The sequence below is a fragment of the Dendropsophus ebraccatus genome, chromosome 8, assembly GCF_027789765.1.
Source record: "Dendropsophus ebraccatus isolate aDenEbr1 chromosome 8, aDenEbr1.pat, whole genome shotgun sequence".
Taxonomy (NCBI): Eukaryota; Metazoa; Chordata; class Amphibia; order Anura; family Hylidae; genus Dendropsophus; species Dendropsophus ebraccatus.
The window spans coordinates 30,803,012-30,827,026 of record NC_091461.1 but is presented as its reverse complement, the minus strand read 5'-3'; the positions used below and the strand labels follow the sequence as shown (position 1 = coordinate 30,827,026).

Genomic DNA, 24,015 nt, shown 5'->3' with positions numbered 1-24,015 from the left:
ACCATATTCCCCCCCCACCCCCCACCCCCACCCCCACCGATTTACTGGCAAAACTGAATGAGAGGTGGTAGACTAAAAAAGTTGTTTCTTTCCCCAGACCACGGGTGCCTAGTGGTAAATACAGCCCTGCTCTCGTCTTGGAAGGTATACTTCTGAGATGAGCAGAGTTAGGGCCCTATTCCACCGGATGATTATCGTTCAGATTATCGTTAAATCGTTCAAATCTAAATGATAATCGTTCGGTTAAAATGCAGCAACGATTAACAATTGGACGAGAAATCGTTGATCGCTTTATAAGACCTGGACCTATTTTTATCGTTGCTCGTTCGCAAAACGTTCGCATTGAATAAGACATTGTTCGGTCGTTCGCAATAGATACGAACGCAATAGCGATTAAATAACGAAGAAAAAACGATCGCAATTATGATCATAAGTAACGATTATCGTTCCATGGAAATGAGTGAACGTTTTCAGGTCTTTCGCAATAGCGGTCGTTTGAGATCGTTAATCGTTAACGATTATGCAAACGATAATCGTCCGGTGGAATAGGGCCCTTAGGAAGTGAGCTCCGGAGTGTAAATGTTCTACATTCTACCAAATGATATACTAAAGGTTGGTTTCCTACCATTTTTATACACACCATAAATTTTCTGATCCACCTGGGAAAACTGTATAGGATCCAATGTCACTCTTGAATGTAAGCTGTGTTTGGTAACCTAGGGAAGGGGAATGGTTAGAGTGATACAGAAAATTCATATTTGCAAAACCCTTTCCGTTGAGAATTGTTAAAAGCAAATGGTTTGATGGCCCTATTTCTAGTGACGTAGATATAGTGGTCCCAGCAGTCGCAGTGGCGACCAGGCCTGCTAGTAGGAAGGGTGTGTGTGTGTGTGGGGGGGGGGGGGGGTTGCCACACACTACGCTCCCTTGATTGCTGCATTAATATGTCACACACAGACCTAAGGATGCAGGCAACGCGGTTATGGCAAGTGCCAGAAAAGGGTGGGGGCCCAAGTCCTTGATGGGACCTGCTTCCCAATGACTCAACAAGGCGCAGCTTATCTGTAGTCCAGCTGCCCCACCGCTTATTTCCTCTGCAGAGTCAGCAGAGAGGAGGGGGCTGTTACAGAAAGTGAAAAAGCTCTGCTTCTGTCACTGCTCCTTCTAGACATGTGTGGCAAGTGTGGTTGGTGTCACTGACCTGCCTCTGTCCGTTCTGTAAGATATTTAAAAATGGTAAAGGGGGGGGGGGGGCGTTTAGGGATTGTCTGAACAAGGAGGCATACACTGTATACCTCCTGCCCAGTTTGCCAGGAACGGGTTGAGCGAGGATGCTGTACATCCTGAGTTGGGGCCGCTGTGCTGAGCGCACTGCACCTGTCCCGGCAGGTAAGAGGTTAGGTCACCGAGGAGCAGAACACCAGTCAAAATGATGGATGTTATGCTCTTCGGAGCACTTATCCCTCCCTGCTCCTGACTTTATTTGTACTGCACCCTCTAGTGATGGTCACAAGATCACAAAAGGCTGCAGTGCGGATGTCAGGAATCAGGTGATACAGACACGACAAGACAGTGAGCCCTAGGTCTGAACCCACCCACTGTCACCTGCCTGCTTGCCTCAATCGACCCTAGGCGGTCGCGGACAACCACGAAGACGTTCCCTACGCTGCGTAAGTGAACACACAGAACAATACGGACAGACAGACACAATAGAGAGTAATGGAACAATCCGGGTCAAACCACACGAGCAACAAAGTACAGAATCAGATATACAAGGAATAGTCGAAAGTCAGGCGGAGGTCAAAACACGAGTAAGTCAAGCAAAGGAATTAGGACAGGGGGAGCTGGGACTAGAACTAATCTAATAGCCAGCGATGTTCTGCTGGTTAGGGCTGAACTAAATACTAGTGGCAGGAGGCCCGGGCCAGAGCTGATTGGCCCGGCCTCCTGATAGAACTAGCACAGCAGCTGCAGCACTGCAGGCAGAGTGGCTGGGCCAATGCAGCTCAGCTGTGTGTCGGCCGGCCGGCAGCCAGTCACGTGGCCCCACGGCGTCCCCGGTTGCTAGGGACGCCGTCGGGTCTCCGTGACGTCACTCGGCTCCGGCTGGTGGAGGCGGAGCGACGGCGCTGCGCTCCAGCCGGGACAGATGTCGCTGGAGCGCGGTCAGGTAAGTTGCTGACAGCGGAGGAAGAGGTCATACAGTCAGGGGGGGGGGGGAGGGAAAGTCTTAAGGCCCTATTCCACGGAACAATTTATCAGCCATTACGGCTGATAATCGTCCCGTGGAACAGGAGGCAACGATCAGCCAACATAGTTCATGTAGGCTGATCGTTGTCTTTCAAACATGTTGAAAAACAAACGACTGATACAGCAACGATCTGCTGCCGTCGCTCCGTGGAATAGGAGCGTCGGCAGCAGACACTGCTGTATCCTATGGTCTGCCTGGACAATCAGCGAGCCCCCCCGCACTCTCCCGCTCGCTGCTGCCGCGCGGAATAGCTGACAGCGCTCGTTTGCCCCTCCAGTCGGCCTGTGGAATAGGGCCATTAGGCTGTAAAGAAACATGTTCCAGTATCTGCCTCTAAATCAGTATGAAAAAAAAAATCCATGGGATTCTATGCATCCATAGACTGTATTACATTAAAACTGCTCAAAGAGTAAAGGGAACTATGACCACATCTTTACTGTCTACTGTGAGTATTGTACTTTAGGATTTCTTTTAAGTAAAAAAATCTTGTTGTTATCCTTTGCTCTTAGGCTAAGGCCACTCTACATTTTTGTAGGCAAAAAATGGATGGAGAAACGGATGGAAAAATGGATGCAATGGTGTGCAATCTGTTTTGATTTATTTTGATCGAATATCAATTTTTACATTTCCAGGAGGTATAACAGTCATATTATAGGAATTTTAATTGTGACAATTATAGTTATTATATGATATTGGGGTAGATTTTCTATTCCAAAGGATTGTCAAATTTGCCCCAGTATGTTTCGGACATGTCACTCACCTTCACTTAATGATTTAATTGCCTTGGCTTTTGTCTCGGACGTCAGTCCTTGTACGCTTTCGAGATAGTCCAGGGCGTAAACATATCTGGCAAACTTTGCTGCACTCTGTTCTCCACATCCATCAGGCATATGGAGAATATCATCCAAGTTAACAATGATATTGGCCATGAGGTCACCTGGCAAAACATGGTATAACTAGACTTGAGCGAACTTCGAGCATGCTTGGGTTAGGGTTAGGATGCTGGAAGTTCACTCAACTCTAGTTATAAATATTTTACAGATAGAGGTTCATAGTATTATATTTTCCTATAAGGTAAGAATTCCCAGGAAATATTTTATTGTCTAGCATTACTCACCCAGAATGATGATGTGCGCACGTTCAGAGCCGGCTACTAGTTTCTCTGGAGCATCGATATTTATAGTAATTACCTCTCTGTTGTCTTGTAAGAGCAGAGATAAAAGAGAAGTTAGATATTAGTCCTGATCTGCCCCTTCCCACCTCTAATAATGTGTAAGGGGTCTATCAGTTTTTGTAGATATTCTACATTACAATATACTGTAGTACTACACTGTATCATGCAAAAATGCAGTGAAAACATAAAAGCTCTCAGGGGCATGCAGCAACTGCCGCACAGGTTCTCCTGCAAACCATGGTGACAAATGGCTGCCACATTTTGGCCACTTTTGAGCACCAGCTGATTTTTTTTTAATGTAATGCAGTATTTACATTATGCAGATCTCCTAATACTGAGCACCCTGTAGTTGTCCCCGTCCCTATTCATGTTATCATTTTTTATTACCTGATGGTAAAAGCAGGAACGTCTTTGTCTTTTCCTCTTCATGTCCTCTTGGCTAAAAGGAAACAAGAAATTTTAAATATATATATACACCACACACACACACACACATATATATATATATATATATATATATATATATATATATATATATATATATATATATATATACATGTACAGTCTCTTATGGTTGTTGTCCTCCTCACCTGGCAATGTTATGTGTGCATTATAAAACTAATATTTGGCCATTATATGGTATTGGGTAAAGGGATGGGGAGGTATCAAGGATACATTCTACTTATGTCACTATTCATTAGAGATGAGCGAACCGGGTTCGGGTCGATCCGAACCCGAACGTTTGGTATTTGATTAGCTGGGGCTGCTGAACTTGGATAAAGCTCTAAGGTTGTATGGAAAACATGGATACAGCCAATGACTATATTCATGTTTTCCACATAGCCTTAGGGCTTTATCCAAGTTTAGCAGCCACCGCTAATCAAATGCCGAAAGTTTGGGTTCGGATCGACTCGAGCATGCTCAAGGTTCGCTAATCTCTGCTATTCATGCTAAGATTGCCCCTGCTATAATGTTCATAATCTATCGATGGTCATGGCTACTGACTATGAGGATGTACAAAACCCTAAAAGTGTTGTGGTTCTCTTTAAATAAAACTCGATCTCACCTTGACCACAATGGTTTTCTCTACAGAATCCCTTCTGCGATCTTCACCTATTAGAAGAACATCCTGGTTGCATTCTCCTTCTACTTCTAAAGCTCCACTGCCAACATGAATCTTAAGTGTTTCTGAAATGTAAACGAAGAATCTTTTTTATTTTTTTATTTCACATCAAAGAACATTATGGAGGCATTTTAGTAGCAGACCATATTCTTCTGAATAAAAATGTGCAGTGCCCGAGTCTAAAAATGTCACATGGACAAGCAACATCTTCCTAAGTATCTTAAATATTGTCTGGGTATGGTATATTTCTTGTATGTACTGTAATTTTGCTTGTCACAGTGCTAAAAAATATATTGGTAGAGCAATGGTTAAAATTGTTGAGTATTTAACACACATGTGGGGAAGTAAAGACTCTGGTCACATGACACTTCCATAGGCAGCTTCAACCTGTGTTTTAAGGGAGAAGTCCACCTATTTGTAACTTAAAGTAACACTGTCTCCCCCTTTTTGCATTCTGACTTCTCTACACTGGTGTAAAGGGTAAATTTAGCGGTTTTCATACCTTATTTTATATCATACGTCACGGTGTTTGTTTTAAGTAAAAAGTCATCTTTTATCAACTGCAAATTTGTGCTAAGTGGACGCCTACTTAGCACAATCTGCAGTTGATAAAAGATCACTTTTTACTTAAAACAAGCACCATGACGTATGATATAAAATAAGGTATGAAAACCGCTAAATTTACCTTTTTCACCTGTGTAGAGAAGTCAGAATGCACAAAGGGGGGACAGTGTTACTTTAATTGTAAAGTTAAGCCCAACCCTCTGTCCGCAGAAGGCTAGAACTTTCTAGTCAGTCTAGGTCTTGCTTTTGCTAAAATCACATTTCTAATTGCCATCAAGAAATAGAAACATGTTCCAGTATCTGCCTCGTATCAGTAAAAAAAAAAATAAAAAAAAAATCCATGGGATTCTATGCATCCACATCTATGCAGACTGAATTACATTAAAAACTGCTGTAAGAGAAACTGCTAAAGGGAACTGTGACCGCATCTTTACTGTCTACTGTGAGTACTGTACTTTATTTTTTAAGTAGAAGAATCTTCTTGATGTTATCCTTTGCTCTTAGTCTAGGGCCACTCTATGTTTTTGTAGTCTGTTTATTTTTCAACCGCTTTGCAAAAAAATGGATGGAAAAATGGATGGATTCTGTTTTGATCCACTACTTCCATCGACTTCCATTATAAAAAAAAAAATCTGCTCAAGACAGATGCGTTTTTTAAGCGTACACAAAAACATGGTCCTTTTGATCCCTCTTTTTGTTTGAAAAACGGATTGCATAAAATTGCACTCGTTTTTCCATCCATTGTTTTCAAAAACGGATGACAAATATGGACTGCAAAAAACGTAGTGTGAACCCTGCCTAACTTAGAAAATTGTTTTTTCATTTCTGTGCTGAAACCAAGACCCACAATGTTAAGCCTAGATCATAAGATTGTCGGGATATACCCTAACTATACACCACAAAGTGTTCATTTACTTGGTTTTTACTCATGTAGCTTTCTGAGGTATTTACTGTACCTCTGTATGCCAAGAATTGTTTTTCCATCAGATTCCATCAGTAATTCTGTGGAAATAATATTTCTATACATCCCTTTAGAGCAGGGCCATATTAACAGCTGCTGCCCTAGGCATTAAACCTGAAGACGCTCCATCTTCAATCATATTGATATCTGATCAGTCTTAGGCCGTGTTCCCACATTTACTGTACTGTACGTCACCACATGCAGCCAAAACCAGACCCTCATGCCGTAACCAATAGGCGTATGGTCAATAATCCTGGTAACAGCACATGACTACTGGGGAAGATTTGGGAGCCTGGTTTCGGCCACATTCATTTCTCTACTTGTAGAAACATTGTCTGAATTGTGTTTTTCATGGTTTTTAACTGCTTAAAACATAAACAAATTTCCACATTGAATCAAGGATAAGAGCCGTCTGCATATTGTCTGAGGGAATTCTCACCACAGGATTGGTAGATTGGTAGGTAATAGCTCCAGGTGTCACATTTAACACCTTTATGAATAACAGTAAATTAAATATTATTATTATAATTTTTTTATCCCTATATTTTTTTTTAAAGAAAATATTATGATTTTGAAAAATTCTTGAGTACTTGGTTTCAAGACCGAAACATCCCAGGAGAACCTGTGTGAATGCCCCTCACAGACACATCTGGCCTTCTCCTTATTCTCAGCTGTTACAAGATCCTCTGAATTAGACAACGATACCACAATCTGTTATAATGAAAAGGAAAAACAGCATATATTTATCTTGTACACGGTCAAAATATTTCATCATTATTGCAGCAATAAAAGCTACCTATACACTATGTGGGAAGGATTATGGTCAAAAAAGTGTAGTGGGAGGGAGGTAGATTTGGCTGAATTCCCAGCTAGAGTTTTCTGTACACAGGAACAGGAAGGACAGGGGGCTGAAGACAACGTAGCAGACAGATTGCATCAGAAGCAAGAAAAAGCAGAAAAGACTATAGAAAAGTAGTGAAAAAGAGCAGTATATTGTGTTGTGCGAATACATGATTAAAGGGGTACTCTGGGGGGGGCTTTTTTTTATCTGGCCGGGGAGAAGGTGGCGACGTCCACCCACCTCCCTGGTATCAGTGGCGGGTCCTGTATCACGGCGCTCTGGTCCCCACTGCCCGGCCGCTTCCTGGTCTCTGACGTAGGCTTGAGACGTGACATTTCAAGTCTGCTCAGCCAGTCAGTGACGGAGGCGGGATCCCTGACTGGCTCAGCGGACCTGAAATGTCACGTCTCAAGCCTGTGTCAGAGACCAGGAAGTGTCGGGGCGTCGGGAACCGGATCGCTGCGATACGGGACCCACCACTGGAACCGGGAAGGTGAGTGGACGTCGCTGCCCTCAGCCACCTCCTCCCTGGCCACATAAAAAAAAGCCCCCCCCCACAGGAGTACCCCTTTAAATGCACTCTCTCTCCGTCCATGTGCTGATGGCAGTGGTGGAGAGTTCCTTGCACTACCTCACTCCGTCTGTAAGCCGATGTCAATGGAGTAGATTCCTTTGCTGTTCATGGGTGCGCTTGGATACTCCTTGTATCTGCCGTGCAGGGATGCAGTATATTCCCTGGCTGACGCCACTACTCCACAGTGAACTATGCCAATAGCCCAGTTCAAACTTCCCGGGAGATTCAATGACATCACTCTCTGTACGAGTCCTTGGTTGAGCCAAAAATCTACACTTTTCAGCAACTATCACGGTTGCCCTCATCAGGATTGTGGCGTGATCCCTCCCTTTTTTATAGGTTGTTCGATCCAGACTTCTCAGGTGCATGGTAATTGCATTCCTCCCGCACTGTATTCCTTCACCTTAGATGGTCAGATAGTATGTTTATCATGACTTCCTTGCAGTGCTGGGGTCCTGGGTTCAAATCCCACCAAGGCCAACATCTGCAAAGAGTTTGTATGTTCTCTCCGTGTTTGCGTGGGTTTCCTCCCACACCCAAAAACATACAGATAGGTGAAGCGCTGTGGAATCTGTGTGCGCTATAAAAATAAAAACATTATTATTATTATGACTTCAGTGTACTTTTATTCCTCTCTGAGAGTTCAGAACAATGTATCGGTTCTTTGTATGTGATAGCAGAGGGTTCGGAACAATGTGTCAATTTTTTATATATGATAGCAGAGGATTCTGGACGCTGTGTCAGTTTTTTGTATGTGATAGCAAAAACTCTTGCATAGTATATGTGATTTTGATGCACTTTTATTTTCCCACTGGGGGTTCGGAACACGGTATCAGTTCCTTCTATGGGATGACAAACACTACAGTCATGGCCAAAAGTTTTGAAAATGATACAAATATTAATTTTCACAAAGTCTACTGCTTCAGTTTTTAAAATGGCAATTTGCATATACTCCAGAATGTTATAAAGAGTGATCAGTTAACAGCAATTACTAGCAAAGTCAATATTTGCCTAGAAAATGAACTTTATCCAAAACACATTTCAACATCATTGCAGCCCTGCCTTAAAGGGACCAGCTAACATCGTCTCAGTGATTGCTCCATTAACACAGGTGTGGGGGTTGATGAGGACAGGGCTGGAGATCAATCTGTCATGATTAAGTTAGAATGACACCACTTGACACTTTAAAAGGAAGCTGGTGCTTGGCATCATTGTTTCTCTTCTGTTAACCATGGTTATCTCTAAAGAAACACATGCAGTCATCATTGCACTGCACAAAAATGGACTAACAGGGAAGAGTATCGCAGCTAGAAAGATTGCACCTCAGTCAACAATCTATCGCATCATCAAGAACTTCAAGGAAAGAGCTTCCATGGTTGCCAAAAAGGCTCCAGTGCGCCCAAGAAAGACCAGGACCGTCTCTTTAAAGTGTTTCAGCTGCAGGATTGGCTACCAGCAGTGCAGAGCTTGCTCAGGAATGGCAGCAGGCAAGTGTGAGTGCATCTGCACGCACTGTGAGGCGGAGACTCTTGGAGCAAGGCCTGGTCTCAAGGAGGGCAGCAAAGAAGCCACTTCTCTCCAGAAAAAACATCAGGGACAAACTGATATTCTGCAAAAGGTACAGGGAGTGGACTGCCGAGGACTGGGGTCAAGTCATTTTCTCTGATGAATCCCCTTTCCGATTGTTTGGGACATCTGGAAAACAGCTTATTCGGAGAAGACAAGGTGAGCGCTATGACCAGTCTTGTCTCATGCCAACTGTAAAGCATCCTGAAACCATTCATGTGTGGGGTTGCTTCTCAGCCAGGGGAATCGGCTCTTTCACAGTTTGGCATAAAAACACAGCCATGAATAAAGAATGGTACCAGAATGTCCTCCAAGAGCAACTTCTCCCAACTGTCCAAGAGCAGTTTGGCGATCAACAATGTCTTTTCCAGCATGATTGAGAACTTGTGGTCAATCATCAAGAGACGGGTGGACAAACAAAAACCAACAAATTCTAACAAAATGCAAGCATTGATTGTGCAAGAATGGATTGCTTTCAGTCAGGATTTGATCCAGAAGTTGATTGAGAGCATGCCAGGGAGAATTGCAGAGGTCCTGAAGAAGAAGGGTCAACACTGCAAATATTGACTTGCTGCATTAACTCATTCTAACTGTCAATATAAGCTTTTGTTACTCATAATATGATTGCAATTATATTTCTGTATGTGATAAAAACATCTGACAAACACATAAAAACCAGAAGGCAGCAGATCATGTGAAAATATAATATTTGTGTCATTCTCAAAACTTTTGGCCATGACTGTATATACGTTGTGTGCATATTTACTAGTATGTTTCTCTTATGTTAATTATTTGATTCTTCCAATTATTGACTAGCTTATAATGTTTGGTAGGTGCTTGGCAGTTTTAATATTTCCAAATGTCTCTTTACTATTCTTTTGAGGTGTTTACTATTTTTATTGTATGTAGTTACAATGGGGATGTTCAAATCCACTACATTAGTGTTTGCAGTGTCCTTTCTTTTGTCTTGCAGTAATGCTTCCCTTGAGATATTTTTCACCTCAAAGCAAGTGTCCATCATTTGTGTTATATTATATCTTTTCTTACTGAATTGTTTTTGTAATTGGGAAATATTAAAAAAGGATAAAATAATAGGGAAAGTACTACCTCCCCAACCACGTTTCATTTAAAAAAAAAAAAAACCAAAAAACAGTAATTTGTGTATTTTAGTGGCCCCTACAGTTAAATAAAGAATGAAAAAGAAACAAAATTTATTCAGGCCACTGCCAAAAGCTTTTACCCCTGCGGGCAATGCAAAAGTTGCAAAAACACCCATAATTCATGCAAAATACTGGAAATAGAAACCAGAGAGAGAGAAAAAGAAAAAAACCTTACAAAAACACATATTACATGTAAAACTCCTGGAGTCATTAATATACTACATTAAGTGTCCATGCAATAAACTATATATAGGACGTACAAAGAGACAACTTACCATCTGCATACAGAAACATGAATACAATATTAAAAAGTACTATGACGGACACCCTCTATCACGTTACTATACTGAGAAACATCAGGGCAAATTTGAGAGGTCAGTATTTGCAGGGATAGAAAAAGTTGAACCCCATTGGGGAGGGGGATGGGGGGGGGTACTATATAGAACAATTATCTAGAGCGGAGACCAAATGGACTTTTAGTCTAAACACATATTTATCCCTAATGGCCTTATTGCCGATTTAGAACTTTTTGCCTTTTTGTAATTTCCTTTGCAGCTATATATAAAAAGGGGAAAAGTTCCTTAGTGATACATGGTACTGAACCCTCTGCGATACGGTAGGGTGTGGAGAGCATTAACAATATGGACACACAATAATCCTACATAAGGCTCAAATAGTGCGGTCTATGCGCACCCAACACTGTCCAACATGAAACCAAAAAACAAAACAACGCATGCAAGACCAATATATATAAATTTACTTTATTGTTTAAATATCAAAAAATGAAATTATTTAAAAAAAGATACATCACAAGGGGGCTAGAGCTGATACAAATCCCCATAAAAACGGTGGATTAACTAGGTTCTTACACATAGAATATAGCATCACAGAACAAATGACAGTGGAAAATAATAAACCTACATATACTGGGCACTGGGCTGGTAATGCATGTAATAAATAAATATAGCTCACAGTGAGTATACAGAAATGAATACCATCCTCCTATAATAAAATATTACCCATACGTGTCCTTAGTACATGAATCCACCTCACCGTACACCCGACGCGCGTTTCGCGTGTTGCTTTATCGAGGGTGTGGATTCATGTACTAAGGACACGTATGGGTAATATTTTATTATAGGAGGATGGTATTCATTTCTGTATACTCACTGTGAGCTATATTTATTTATTACATACATTACCAGCCCAGTGCCCAGTATATGTAGGTTTATTATTTTCCACTGTCATTTGTTCTGTGATGCTATATTCTATGTGTAAGAACCTAGTTAATCCACAGTTTTTATGGGGATTTGTATCAGCTCTAGCCCCCTTGTGATGTATCTTTTTTTAAATAATTTCATTTTTTGATATTTAAACAATAAAGTAAATTTATATATATTGGTCTTGCATTCGTTGTTGTTTTTTGGTTTCAATATGGACACACAATGCAGCAGCAAGTGGGGAGTTATGCACATGTTAAACAGTATAAATAATGAACATAAAAGAAACATCACATACTATGCAAGAGTTTTTGCTATCGCATACAAAAAACTGACCCAGCCGCCCCGAATCCTCTGTCATATATAAAGAATTGACACATTGTTCCGAACCCTCTGCTATCACATACAAAGACCTGATACATTGTTCCGAACTCTCAGAGAGGAATAAAAGTACACTAAAGTCATGATATACCCACTATCTGACCATCTAAGGTGAAGGAATACAGTGCGGGAGGAATGCAATTACCATGCACCTGAGAAGTCTGGATCTCGAACAACCTATAAATAAGGGAGGAATACGGGATCACGCCATAATCCTGACGAGGGCAACCATCCTAGTTGCTGAAATGCGTTGATTTTTGGCTCAACCAAGGACCCGTACAGAGAAAAAAGTCACAATCTCCCGGGAAGTTTGAACTGGGCTATCGGCATAATTCACTGTGGATTAATGTCGCCGGCTGGGGCACCTCTAGCACGGACTATACTGCATCACTGCACGGCAGATACAAGGAGTATCCAAGAGCACCCATGAACAGCAAAGGAATCTACTCCATTGACATCGACGTACAGACAAAGTGAGGTAGTGCAAGGAACTCTCCACCACGGACATCAGCACATGGACGGCGAGAGATAGTGTATTTAATCAGGTATTCTCACAACACAATATACTACTCTTTTTAGATAGTTATTCTTTACTATCATTCATGCTATTTACACATTGTTATCAGGAACAGTGAATTGGGTAACCTGCATTTGCGCTGAATGTTTTTCTCGTTTTCTCTATATGTTTAACCACTGTGAGTGAGCATACGGGTGTTCACTCTGACATCTAGCAGCAGTTTAGTGCAGCGCTAATTAGGGGGTTGTTACAATACGGATACAACCTCACAATCTTAGGCTATGTTCACACAACATATATTTTCACAAAAACACGGCCGTTGTACAACGGCCGTGATTATTACGAAATTATACATTACCTTGCCGTCTATAGGATCCCGGGATCTCTAGCGGCGCTGCAAACAACTGACATGACAGTTTTCTGCGGCCGCTATTCATTAAATAGCGGCCGCAGAAACCCATGTCAGTGCATACTGTGGAGCAAGAGGCTGCGGCTGCAGGCTCCATAGTGTGCTGTGGGAAGTTCTGATGTGGGCGCGCACGGATGCGCCTGCATCAGGTCTCTGCGGCACTAAAGATCATCTGGCTGGTACTGAAGTACCATCAGGGATGATCTTTTGAGGGACCGGCCGTTCCGTGACGTTATTTACCATTAAATGATGGCCATCCACTCAACAGTGTGTGAACAGTGCCTTTATGTGTTTTTAATCCACTCCTGGTTTAGCCTAAGACTTATTTTATGTCATGTATTACCTGTAGTATTGTCCATTCAATTATACCCTATAATCCTGGGGAGCCTCTGTATGATTACCAATGCAGTATTTTGTTTTAATAAATGTTCCATTGAAAAGATAATTTTTTATAATAAAAACTTTGGGTACATTAAAAGTAAAAAAAAAAAAAAGAAAAAAAAGAAAAAAAGAAACCATACTCACTTGTCCTGATCCCCCACAGCTTTCATTCTACTGTTGCTTCCTGCTCCCTCTAACATAACATCCCTTCAAGAAATGCTGCCTTGGCCAGTCACTGACTGCTTGCCCAGTGATTGGCTAAGAGGGCAGTTCCTGCAGAAACATGAAGAGAACAACAGGGTCCAAATGCCGAGGGATTAGGGCAAGCAAGTCTAGCATTTGTTCTTTTTGTTTAATACACCATGGGGGAGATTTATCAAAGTAGAGTTGGCCCAGTTGCCCCTGGGAACCAATCAGATTCCACCTTTCATTTTCTAAACAATCTGAGGAATGAAAGATAGAATCTGATTGGTTGCTAGGGGCAACTGAGCCAGTTTCCCCTAGCAACCAACTGAGCCAGTTTCCATGTTTGATAAATCTCCCCATTGTGTCTATTATAAAAACATTTTCAAACACATGAGTACCTCAATAATTTTATGTATCTGTGTGTGCTAAGTGTTTGGCACACATAGTGCACTTCACATCATGTAATGAAGGAAAAATTTAATGAATAAAGAAATGTTCTTAAAATATATAGAAAATCAAATAAAACCAGATAAGTGCAAGCAGGGCAGCAGCCAAGGCCTACCGAGGCTTGGAAAGCTTGTTGTAATCTAGGTACACATGTTCTATCTTGACAAGAAGAGAGAGAGGGTGAGGTAGAAAAGGGCCACCAGTGACTCTGTCACCCTAAAGCCATGTTCACATTACGTATAACACTGGCCGTTCTGTGGCCCGGCCGAGTCACATAACGGCCGGTGTTACTGAAGGTACTGCAGTACTGGTTGGATGATCTTCATTTCTGGTGAATTCGGATGCGGACGCACAAGGGTCCGAATTCCTCACTGCACACAATGGAGCGTGCGGCCAGAAATGCATGCTCCATTGTGTGAACTGACAGGTTCACTGCAGCAGCTATTCAATGAATAGCGGCCGCAGAAAACTGACATGTCAAAATTTCGTGCGGCCGGATGGAATCACGGCCGGAGTGTATGCTATGGGTATACACTCCGGCCGGGATTCTCTCTACCTCCAGCTCAATGTAAGTTTAGTATTCATTGCAAAATCAGCAAAAACAGCCGTGATTAATACTAAACTTATGTTGTGTGAACATAGCCTGAGGCATAATCTACATAAACATGATTTCCTGGGAGCAAATATTTCCAAACATTAAAGGCGTACTTCACCAAAAATTTTTATTTCAAATCAACTGGTGACAGAAAGTGCCAGAGATTTGTAATTTTACTTTTAATCACAAATCTCAAGTCTTCCAGCACTTATCAGCTGTTGTTATAAGTCCGTTAAAGAAATGGTATTCTTTCCAGTCTGGAGAGCAGAAGATGTTTTCTATGGGGATTTTCTATGGGGACAGTTCCTGACATGGACAGAGGTGGCAGCAGAGAGCACTGTGTCAGAATGAAGAGAATACACCACCTCCTGCAGGACATACAGCAGATGATAAGTACTGGAAGACTCCAGATTTTAAAATAAAAGTAAATTACAAATCTCTAGCACTTTCTGGCACCAGTTTACTTGAAAGAAAAAAGTTTTGGTGAACAATGATTATATTTTTACCCACCAGAACACATTTCTTTATATAGCTGAAGACCATGGCTTGTATTGTAAATTTCTCTCCTTGTACAACAGAGTAGGGGACAATCAGGTCAATGAAGTAAGGCTGGAATGTGGTGAGCTCAACATCCCTGACACTGGCAAAACCGGATGAACCCAAGCAGAAGGCATCAGTGACCCACTTAGTGATACTGTGTGGAGTGGTAAGATTTAGGACAGTGTGTCCCTCTGAGCTGTAAAGAAATATCAGTCAAATATCACTTAAAGAGAACCAGTCATGGAGGAAAATAGAAAACAAATCCCCTAATTATATATAAATTATCATTTTATTAATATTTGTAAATATATTTAATTATTTTTATGGCCGCGTTTTTTAATTATACACTTTTTTATTTCCTGTCTCGCGCCGACTCTTTTCAAAAGAACCGTCGCAAGACAGGAAGCTCCCGTCATGCAGAGTGGCAGCAAGGCTGGGCGCTGCCATCTTGATTACGTCACTTGCGTTCTAGCAGTGGAACGCAAGTAATGTAATCAAGATGGCGGCGCCGGCCTTGCTGCACCGATCAAGAGGATTAGGTAAAGTATAAGATACAGACTGCAAAGGCAATCTGTATCTTCATAAATAGACAAAATGAAGATACAGACTGCCTGTGCAGTCTGTATCTTATACTTTACCCAATCCTCTTTTTTTCGGTGCAGGAAGACTGGGTGCCGCCATCTTTATTACGTCACTTGTGTTCCAGGGATGGAACGCAAGTGACGTCATCAAGATGGTGGCGCCTGGCCTTCATGACTGGCTGAGCCGGTCTGAAACTGGCGGTTTCCTGGTTTGAGCAGGGTCCTGGGTTGTGAAGTGTCAGACCGGCTCAGCCAGTCAGTGGCAGCTAACTGGTAAGTTCGCCTGAAATGTCACAACCCTGCTTAGACCAGGAAGCCGTCTTGGGATCGGGAACCAGAGCAGAGGACAATGGACCCGAGCCCGGTGGCCGGGGGTGTGTGTGTGTGCATGTTGTTATGTTTAGCCACCTCCTCCTCAGCTCTTTTGAAAAAAAGTCAGAACCCGGACTTCTTCTTTAACAATTAACAATTAATGGAAAATTGGTGCTTTAATCCTAAACAGTGGCATCAAAATGTAAATAAATTTTCCAAAATTGTCAAATTTTTATTTTAAGGTTCATATTTTTAGTAAATCTAGTCCACACATAACTTAGATACCTTAGGTCTATTAATGCTTTAATGACATAATACATACATTTTTACCAACATTTCGGCATACACATGCCCCTTCATAATTTGGGTGCACCAGAAGCTGCCCGTACACCGCACTCTCACTGAAAAATGGTAGCAGTCTGCATCTAGTGCGCAAAATTATAAAATCCCTCAATGTATAAATAGTTTTTAATTTTTTTTTACAGTTTAGTACTTTTGCATTCTACAAATATGTTCTTGAAAAAAAAAATTTCTACATCACTGAATTCCAATAGCCTTATTTTTTTTCTACATTAAAGTATACCTGTAAATAATCAAAACTTTTCACATGTCAGAGACATATCAACATTTTTTATTAGAGTGTACTGAGTGTTAAGACCCTGACTGATCTGACTGATTTTTTTTACAGGATTAGTTGTAATGGCATCTTTCATTCTACCATAACATTTATGATGGAACCCCAAAAATATTATTTATGAAGATATAAATTGGGGTAATTGTAAAAATAGAATGCAATATGGTAACTTTTGGGGGATTCCTGTGTCTACGTAATGCACTATATGGTAAAAGCGACATGATACCATTATTCTATAGGTCAGTCCGAACACAACCATATGCAGGTTTACACAGATTCTCTAATGTTATATATATTTTTTTAATGAAATCCTTTTTTTTTTGCAATTATTTATTCATAAAATGGGCCTATTGTGACGCTTACAACGGTTTTAGTTTTCCACCTACAGGGCTGTATGTGGTGATATATTTTGAGCCATGATCTCTAGTTTTTATTTATACCATATTTGTGTAGATCGGACGTTTGGATCACTTTTTAATAATTTTTTTTAGTATATAATGTAACATCAAATCGGTAATCCTGGCGCTTTCCCCCCTCTTTTCGTTTACGCCGTTCGCAATGACGATTGCTATATTTTAATAGATTGGACAATTTTGCACACTATGGTATATAATGTGTTTATTTATTTAGTTATTTTTATATGTTTTATTTATATAATGGGATGGGAGGTGATTTTAACTTTTATTGGGGGAGGGGGGTTGGGGTATTTATAAAAACATTTTTACTTTTTTTTTCCACATTTTAAATCCCCCTGGGGGACGTTTACCTGCAATTATTAGATTGCATACACTGTACAATGCTATGCCATAGGCATAGCATTGATCAGTGGTATAGGTGTTCTGCTCATTGAGCCTGCCTGTGGCACTGCAAGGGTTCCCAATCGGTAAGTAACAGGGGACTGCCCAGCACATCCTGCAGCTGGTGGGGAGGTTCAAAGAGAGGCCGTGCCATGACCCGGCTCTTAACCGCCACAATTCCGGCTGCTTTCTGCAGCCCAGGACCACGGCTATTAGAGATCGACTGCACCCGCAAATTAGGACAGTTAAATGCAGCTGTCAAACATGGGGGGAATTCCGTTACACTGGCCGGGCCAGGGCTCAGTGTCAGAATGAAGCTGATCCCGGCTCGGCAATCCATGCATCTGGTCTGCAGCAGACCAGTATAATAGAGCAATGATCTGATGGATTAGTGCTCTATTATATACACAGCATTGATTTAATGGGAGATCAGTGCTGTGTATATAGAAGTCCCCCAGGGGGCTTCTAATTATTGTATGTGGGAAAAAAAGTGTTTTTATTAATAAAAAATCCCCTCCCCTAACAAAAGTCTGAATCACTCCCCTTTCCCCATTATCACTTTTTTTTATATCTCGCACAGTTAACGGCGTAAGCGCCAAAAAATTCCAAAGTGCAAAATTGTGCATTTTGTTCGTATCAAATCCAGAAAAATTATGATATAAATCGATCTAAAAGTTGCATATACGCAAGTAAGGTACCGATAGAATGTACACATCATGGCACAAGAAATGACACCTTACACAGCCCCATAGACCAAAGTATAAAAGTGTTATAGGCCTGGGAATAGAGCAATTTTAAGGAACATTTAGTTTTTATAAAAGGTTTTAATTTTTTAAAAGCTGTCAAATAAAATAAAAGTTATCAAGTTGCATATCGCTGTAATCGTAACAACTTGAGGAATATAGATAACATGTCAGTTTTACCATAGGGCAAATGGTAAAAACACAACCCCCCCAAATAAAAAATATTGCATTTTATTTTTAATTTCACCACGCATATAATTTTTTCAGCTTTTATGCAAAAATTAAGTCTGTCATCATTGTAAAGTAAAATTAGTGACGCAAAAAATAAGGGCTCATGTGGGTCTGTAGGTAAAAAAAATACAAGCTCTGTGGCCTTTTAAACACAAGGAGGAAAAACCGAAAGTGCAAAAATGAAAATTGGCTCGGGAGGGAAGGGGTTAACCACAGCTTTACACGTTGGTCCCTGCTCCTATCAGACACTTTAGAATCCAAATTAGCCATCCATTCTGAATTGTATACAGCTTCAAATATTAATAAAGACCAAGGAGAGAAAAAAAGATCTAAATATATATCACAAAGCTAAAGCAATACTATTAGGGCTTAGGTGGCGTCCCGTGCTCCAGGCTGCCGCCGCATCAACTCTCCCTGTCCCTCTCCTCACGTGGATGCCAGGGTACCATGTGTCCTGGCCTGGTGCCGCATCCTCTTTGGCCCCCAGGGGTGCCTCACCGCTCCACAGTCCTGATGTCTTGAGGCATGCGTCCCTGGCTCCTAAGGCGTGCGCAAGCTGTCACAGATTTAGGGTATAAACCCACACACCGTATATGCAGCAGATTTGTTGGTACAGATTTGATGCAGTGTTCAGTTATTTAGATCTAATCTGCTGCGAGTTTGCTGCGAGTTTGCTGCGTATCGCAGCAGTAAATACGCTGCATATACGGTGTGTGGGTTTATACCCTAAAAGGGATAGTGCATCCCTAAATGGTTTCTGCACCAATCACCTTTCCTATAAATGTAAACCTGTGCTGACATTTCTTGTTGGAGCCTCTGCATGCTTCCCATAAAGTGTGTGGTCCCAGCTCTCCCGTGATTCACGCTGCCGCTAGCAAGCTGAGCCAGGGGTGACGACCTGGGGGTTGCCTGCCATAGCAAGTACATCCCACCGCCTAGCGGTGGGCACTGGTGTAGACCAGCGACCCCTTAGACTCCACTCCCTGGTGTGGTTTACGTCATCGCTAGCGGTGGTACAGCAGATCCACGACTTCAGTCGTTATAGTTAATATAAGTGGATACATACTCACCCCACAGGAACTAACTCAAACAGCCAGGTGTCGGGAAAGTAACTTCTTGTAAATTTCTTTTGAATCTCTTTGTTGGGGTCTGGAAATTAGAGTAAAAATGTATATATTAATTAAACTATTACTTTACTACAGAGATGACTGCAGGTCATGCTGTGTATGTATGAATGAATGAATGAATCCACTGGAGAAGGAGAAGAGAAGGAGAAGAGAATACCTGTTGCCATAGATTTAGGAGGTATACATTGGAAGTGTTCACTTAGATAAACATGTGTCCATCCTTACCTTTCCTTTGGTTTAGTGAAGGATTTTTCATGAAACTAATTCATTACTGGCCCAGATTGATGTAAACTGCCCACAGCAGCCAATCACAGCTCAGCTTTCATTTTACTAGAGCTGAAAACGTGGCTTTGATTTTACACCGCTTTCTTGAACACACTTTGAGAAATTTGGGTGATCTGAGGCCTCTAGGGGCTTCATTTACATAACAGTCATTGGGTCTACATAAATAGACAGATACAGTATATACATTTAGTGACAGAGTATAGCGAACCTTCCAGAGACAAACTGGCTCAGTTGCCCCTAGCAACCAATCAGATTCCACATTTCATTTTCCAAAGAGTCTGTGAGGAATTAAAGGAGGAATCTGATTGGTTGCTAGGGGCAACTGGGCCAGTTTCACTTTACACCATGTTTGATAAATCTCCCCCAGTGTTTAGAAAGCGATTTATCCTCACTATAATGTCAGGGTGGTGCTTAGATGGTTAAATGCTACTGACAAGTTTCTTTTTATCCTTTTAAATGACATTGTGTAATGCTCAGCTTTCATTTACAGATATAATGCAAGGGAAGAGAACAATTACTTATAAATTACCATAACGATTATTGCTGATTTCTGGGGGTCTCTATAGGGAGAAGCTCTATGATCAGCTTATTTTTAGAGGATTCTTCTGACATAAAGGGATTAACCATGCTGTGCATTTATGCAGTAATTTCCTACAGGGATCCTGAATTAAGGTTTCTGATCTATGGAAATACCTTTATGTTTAGTTGTCTTCTTTCTAATAGCAGAGCGCATACTAGGATGATCTGGCACACATCTCACTGGTTCCGTTATCTTAGTGTTAGTAAAAATCAGTACATTGTTTCGCTATAAAAGAGAGAAATAAGCAACTTATTTTATACCTTAGCATGCAGTGATGAGACTTCCTATGGCTTTTCATATAGTATGGGAGTATAACATTAACTGGTGATGAAATGCTACGAAATTGATTTTATTATTTTACTATGATGAGACTGTATTCTGAGTGAACTTGCCAACTTTTAAGATATTTAGACATTAAACATGGGAACAAATGGCTATTTTTTTCTCTATGCCTAGCATATAGGACATGCCTTAAACCTAGGGCATTTGAATGAATAGAGACCAATTGATGGAGTTCCCAAGGAGGCAAGCCACGCAGCTGCTATGGGGCTTGTGGGGCAGGGGGGCCCCCCATGAGCTAATGATGCTAATAGGCTTACATCATCCTCCTTCTCCAGCCTGTCCTCCCCCCAGGTAGCAACTGTGTATCAGCGCGCCTGTTTATGCTTTTCTTTGTCAGCTGCTGTCAGCATCCTACGCCTCCAAACCGCCCAGCAACCCCCCTCCCCCCGACCAACCAGAGCTGCTACCACGATTCCCCCCCCCCTCGGACAGAAACAGTGTCTAAGGCTGAGGAGTGCTCCCTCGCCCTACAGCGGCTGGCGCAGTCCTTCGTCTTTCTGTTCCCCCACTTTCTGACCCGCCCAGCAGGTCTTGTGTCCATTGGGAGTGTATTGTATAGTATATAAAGTGTATAGTATTGCATAGTGTATACAGCCTTCATGGGGCCCCATGAATCCTCTCTAAGCTCCTGCAGACTATAAGACTATAAAAATTGCTATAGGTTCCAAGAGGATAAAGTTACATTATGGTTGATAAAGTTACTTTAAACGGGTCCGTCAAAATATATGTATATATATATATATATATATATATATATATATATAATATTTGAAACTACCCGGTGTCAGAAAGTTATATAGCTTTATAATTTACTTCTATTTAACAATCTCGGGTCTTTCAGTACATACAGCAGCTGATAAATACTGGAAGACAAGATTTTTAAGAAGTAAAAGTAAATTATGAATTTACATAACTTTCTGAAGACAGCACCAATCTTGTCTTGGTGAGGTTTGCAAATAAGCTCCATTCACTTCAATGAAACTGAGTTACAAAACCCAACCCAAACTCGGCATCAGATTCCCGCTGTCTGCCTGCTCCGTGCAGTGGGTGGATACAGCGGGAGGACAGCCTGGAAAACTGTGATACAGCCTATGGCTATGGCTGTATCACAGTTTTCCAGACAGTCCTCCCGCTGTATCCACCCTCTCCACGGAGCGGGCAGACAGCGGGAATCATTGGCGAGAGTTCGGGTTTGTACCTCGGCCGGTTCGGACCATCCCTATATTCAATCTATAAGTAATATTTAGTAAATTTCCCTTACCAGAAATATCTTTTGCATGTTCATAATTTTATCATTTTCAGCTGAGGTATTCTCAGGGCACTGGGCTGATAACAGATGTGAGACCTGAGTGTTGTGAGCTGTAACACTTAATCTGTTAGTCTGCAGGAAAGATCAAAACCAAAACTATTATTCGAAGCTGATAAAACATTTGTTAAAGTCCAGGCTTAAAGTGTCACTGTCATTTGAAAACAACTTGATCGGTCTGAGTGTTCAGACCCTGACCGATTGAGAGAAGGGAGGGAACAAGAAGGGAGAGGACAACACTGCCGCATGGTGCGCTGCCCGCTCTGTCTCAGTGAAAACAGTCTGTTAGATTTTCATTATGAGTCCGACTGATCACGTGACAAAGAGCTGGGAGAAGAATGCACTGTGGGAAGACTTTTCCCAACTATTTCTCCTGATCAGTCGCAGTCTGAACACTCAGACCGGACCGATCAAAATTTTTGACATGTCTCTCTGAAACGTTAAAAGTTCTTTGAAATGACAGTGACACTTATAAAATAACCACAAAACGAAAGAAGGTTGTTTTGCCCTAGAGTATATAACATGAGTAGTCAGTTAAACCTTTCAAGTTCATTGAAATTTCGTCCACTAACAGCTGTGAGGGGTGGAAGCTATGGTGGTGTTGCTGTGTTTCTCTTGTATTCCTGTGGGGGGATACCTCACCTACATACATTGAGCTGCCACTAAATACCTCTCCATCAGTGGCCTATACCTGTGACTGACTTCATGCTCATCAGTACCATATGAACCTTTGTCCCAGAAGGTCCCTTCTCAGCCTGACCTTTAAAGGTATGCTGCCTTCTTAGATATATGTGCTTACTGACTGCTCAAACTCTCTCACATATGCACTCCTAGCCCTATATAAACTAAGGAGTCCTTAGTAAGGACCATCTACTGGAAATGGCAAAGATTCTTCCATCATTCTCAGATAGATATTTATATATTTATGGATGGTGTGAATAGCCCAGTAGCAATTAATGGGCTCTAAATGTGTCTGTAATTGCCGATATACTGTACATCAGTATACACAGTCTGTGTATGAGTGGCAGTTTAAACACTGTTGTTGATAGCACTGTGCAAGAGGATATTTTAATTTAATTGTTAGTGCTGGAGATGAGCGAATCGCTCATCTAAACAAAGTGCTTCATTTGATCGCAATCCACTCATCAAGGCACCTGCCTTTCAGCGCTGGTCCGCTCACTGCCACTCTACCCCTAGTGCTGGGGGAAAGCTGGATCCTATTCTGGGATTTCCCAGTTTCCCAGGATTGGATCCAGCTTTTCCTGGCATCCTAGATGGAGTGGCAGGGAGTGTAGCAGCGCTGAAAGGCAGGCGGCTTGACAAGTGGAGTGCTGATCAAATGAAGCACTTTGTTTTGTTTAGGTAAGTGATTTGCTCATCTCTAGTAAGTGCTACCAACCATTTTACTGTTCACTGTCAAACACACATTCAGACAATACAATTACAATTTAGACTGTCTCCATGTGGCAATTTGAACACTGTTGTTGATAGCACCCTACAGTAGGAAAATGTATCCATCCCCTCCTTGGTTGAACTTGATGGACATGTGTCTTTTTTCAACCGTATTAACTATGTAACTATATATATATATATATATATATATATATATATATATATATATATGTGGCATGGTGGGACTGTAAGAGGCAGTTCTATGCCTCTGGAGTGGGAATTGGAGTTCAGGTGGAGCTCCTGTTCCAGATACTCCACTCCAGCCCTAGAGCTAATGAGGCTCTGAAACCACCTGGTGGAGCTCTATTAGAGACTCCAGAGCTGCCCAGGTGATGGCTCCCAGGTGAAGACTCCCAGGGTGGGAGAACAGGCAGCACTAGGCCTGTGGGAGCTGCAGACAAGAAGTCTGGGTGAGACCAGTGTACCTGGTCAAGTGGAGCAGTAGGCTCAGAAAGTCAGCTAGGGAAGCTGTAATGTGTTAGTCAGTGGCTAGACAGCCCAGGTTTTATTTTATTGGCAGTGTTGCCTATGTCTTGTGTTATTTGAACGGATAAATAAAGCTGACTGAGGTCAGTATAAAGTATACAGCACTGACTGGACTGCAATTTGTGATGTGCCAACCGTCTCAGGCCCAGGAGATGGCGATCCCAGCAAGTGAGTAACCCCCAGATTGTCACAATATATATATATATATATATATATATATATATATATATATATATATATATATAGTGT

General features: G+C 41.6%; 1 protein-coding gene across 2 annotated transcripts in view; it reads right to left on the bottom strand.

Annotated features, from left to right (window-relative positions):
- Window positions 1-24,015, bottom strand: part of LOC138799212 (alpha-2-macroglobulin-like) — a 76,903-nt gene that overhangs the window by 22,769 nt on the left and 30,119 nt on the right. For both annotated transcript variants that reach the window (XM_069980098.1, XM_069980099.1), the window contains exons 15-24: window positions 21,784-21,903; window positions 20,294-20,405; window positions 19,259-19,337; window positions 14,861-15,086; window positions 6,664-6,784; window positions 4,492-4,613; window positions 3,813-3,864; window positions 3,369-3,452; window positions 3,012-3,188; window positions 641-716 (exon numbers count right to left, since the gene is read on the bottom strand). In XM_069980098.1, coding sequence (XP_069836199.1) covers window positions 641-716; window positions 3,012-3,188; window positions 3,369-3,452; window positions 3,813-3,864; window positions 4,492-4,613; window positions 6,664-6,784; window positions 14,861-15,086; window positions 19,259-19,337; window positions 20,294-20,405; window positions 21,784-21,903 — 1,169 coding nt within the window. The remainder of the gene's footprint in view (window positions 1-640; window positions 717-3,011; window positions 3,189-3,368; window positions 3,453-3,812; window positions 3,865-4,491; window positions 4,614-6,663; window positions 6,785-14,860; window positions 15,087-19,258; window positions 19,338-20,293; window positions 20,406-21,783; window positions 21,904-24,015) is intronic.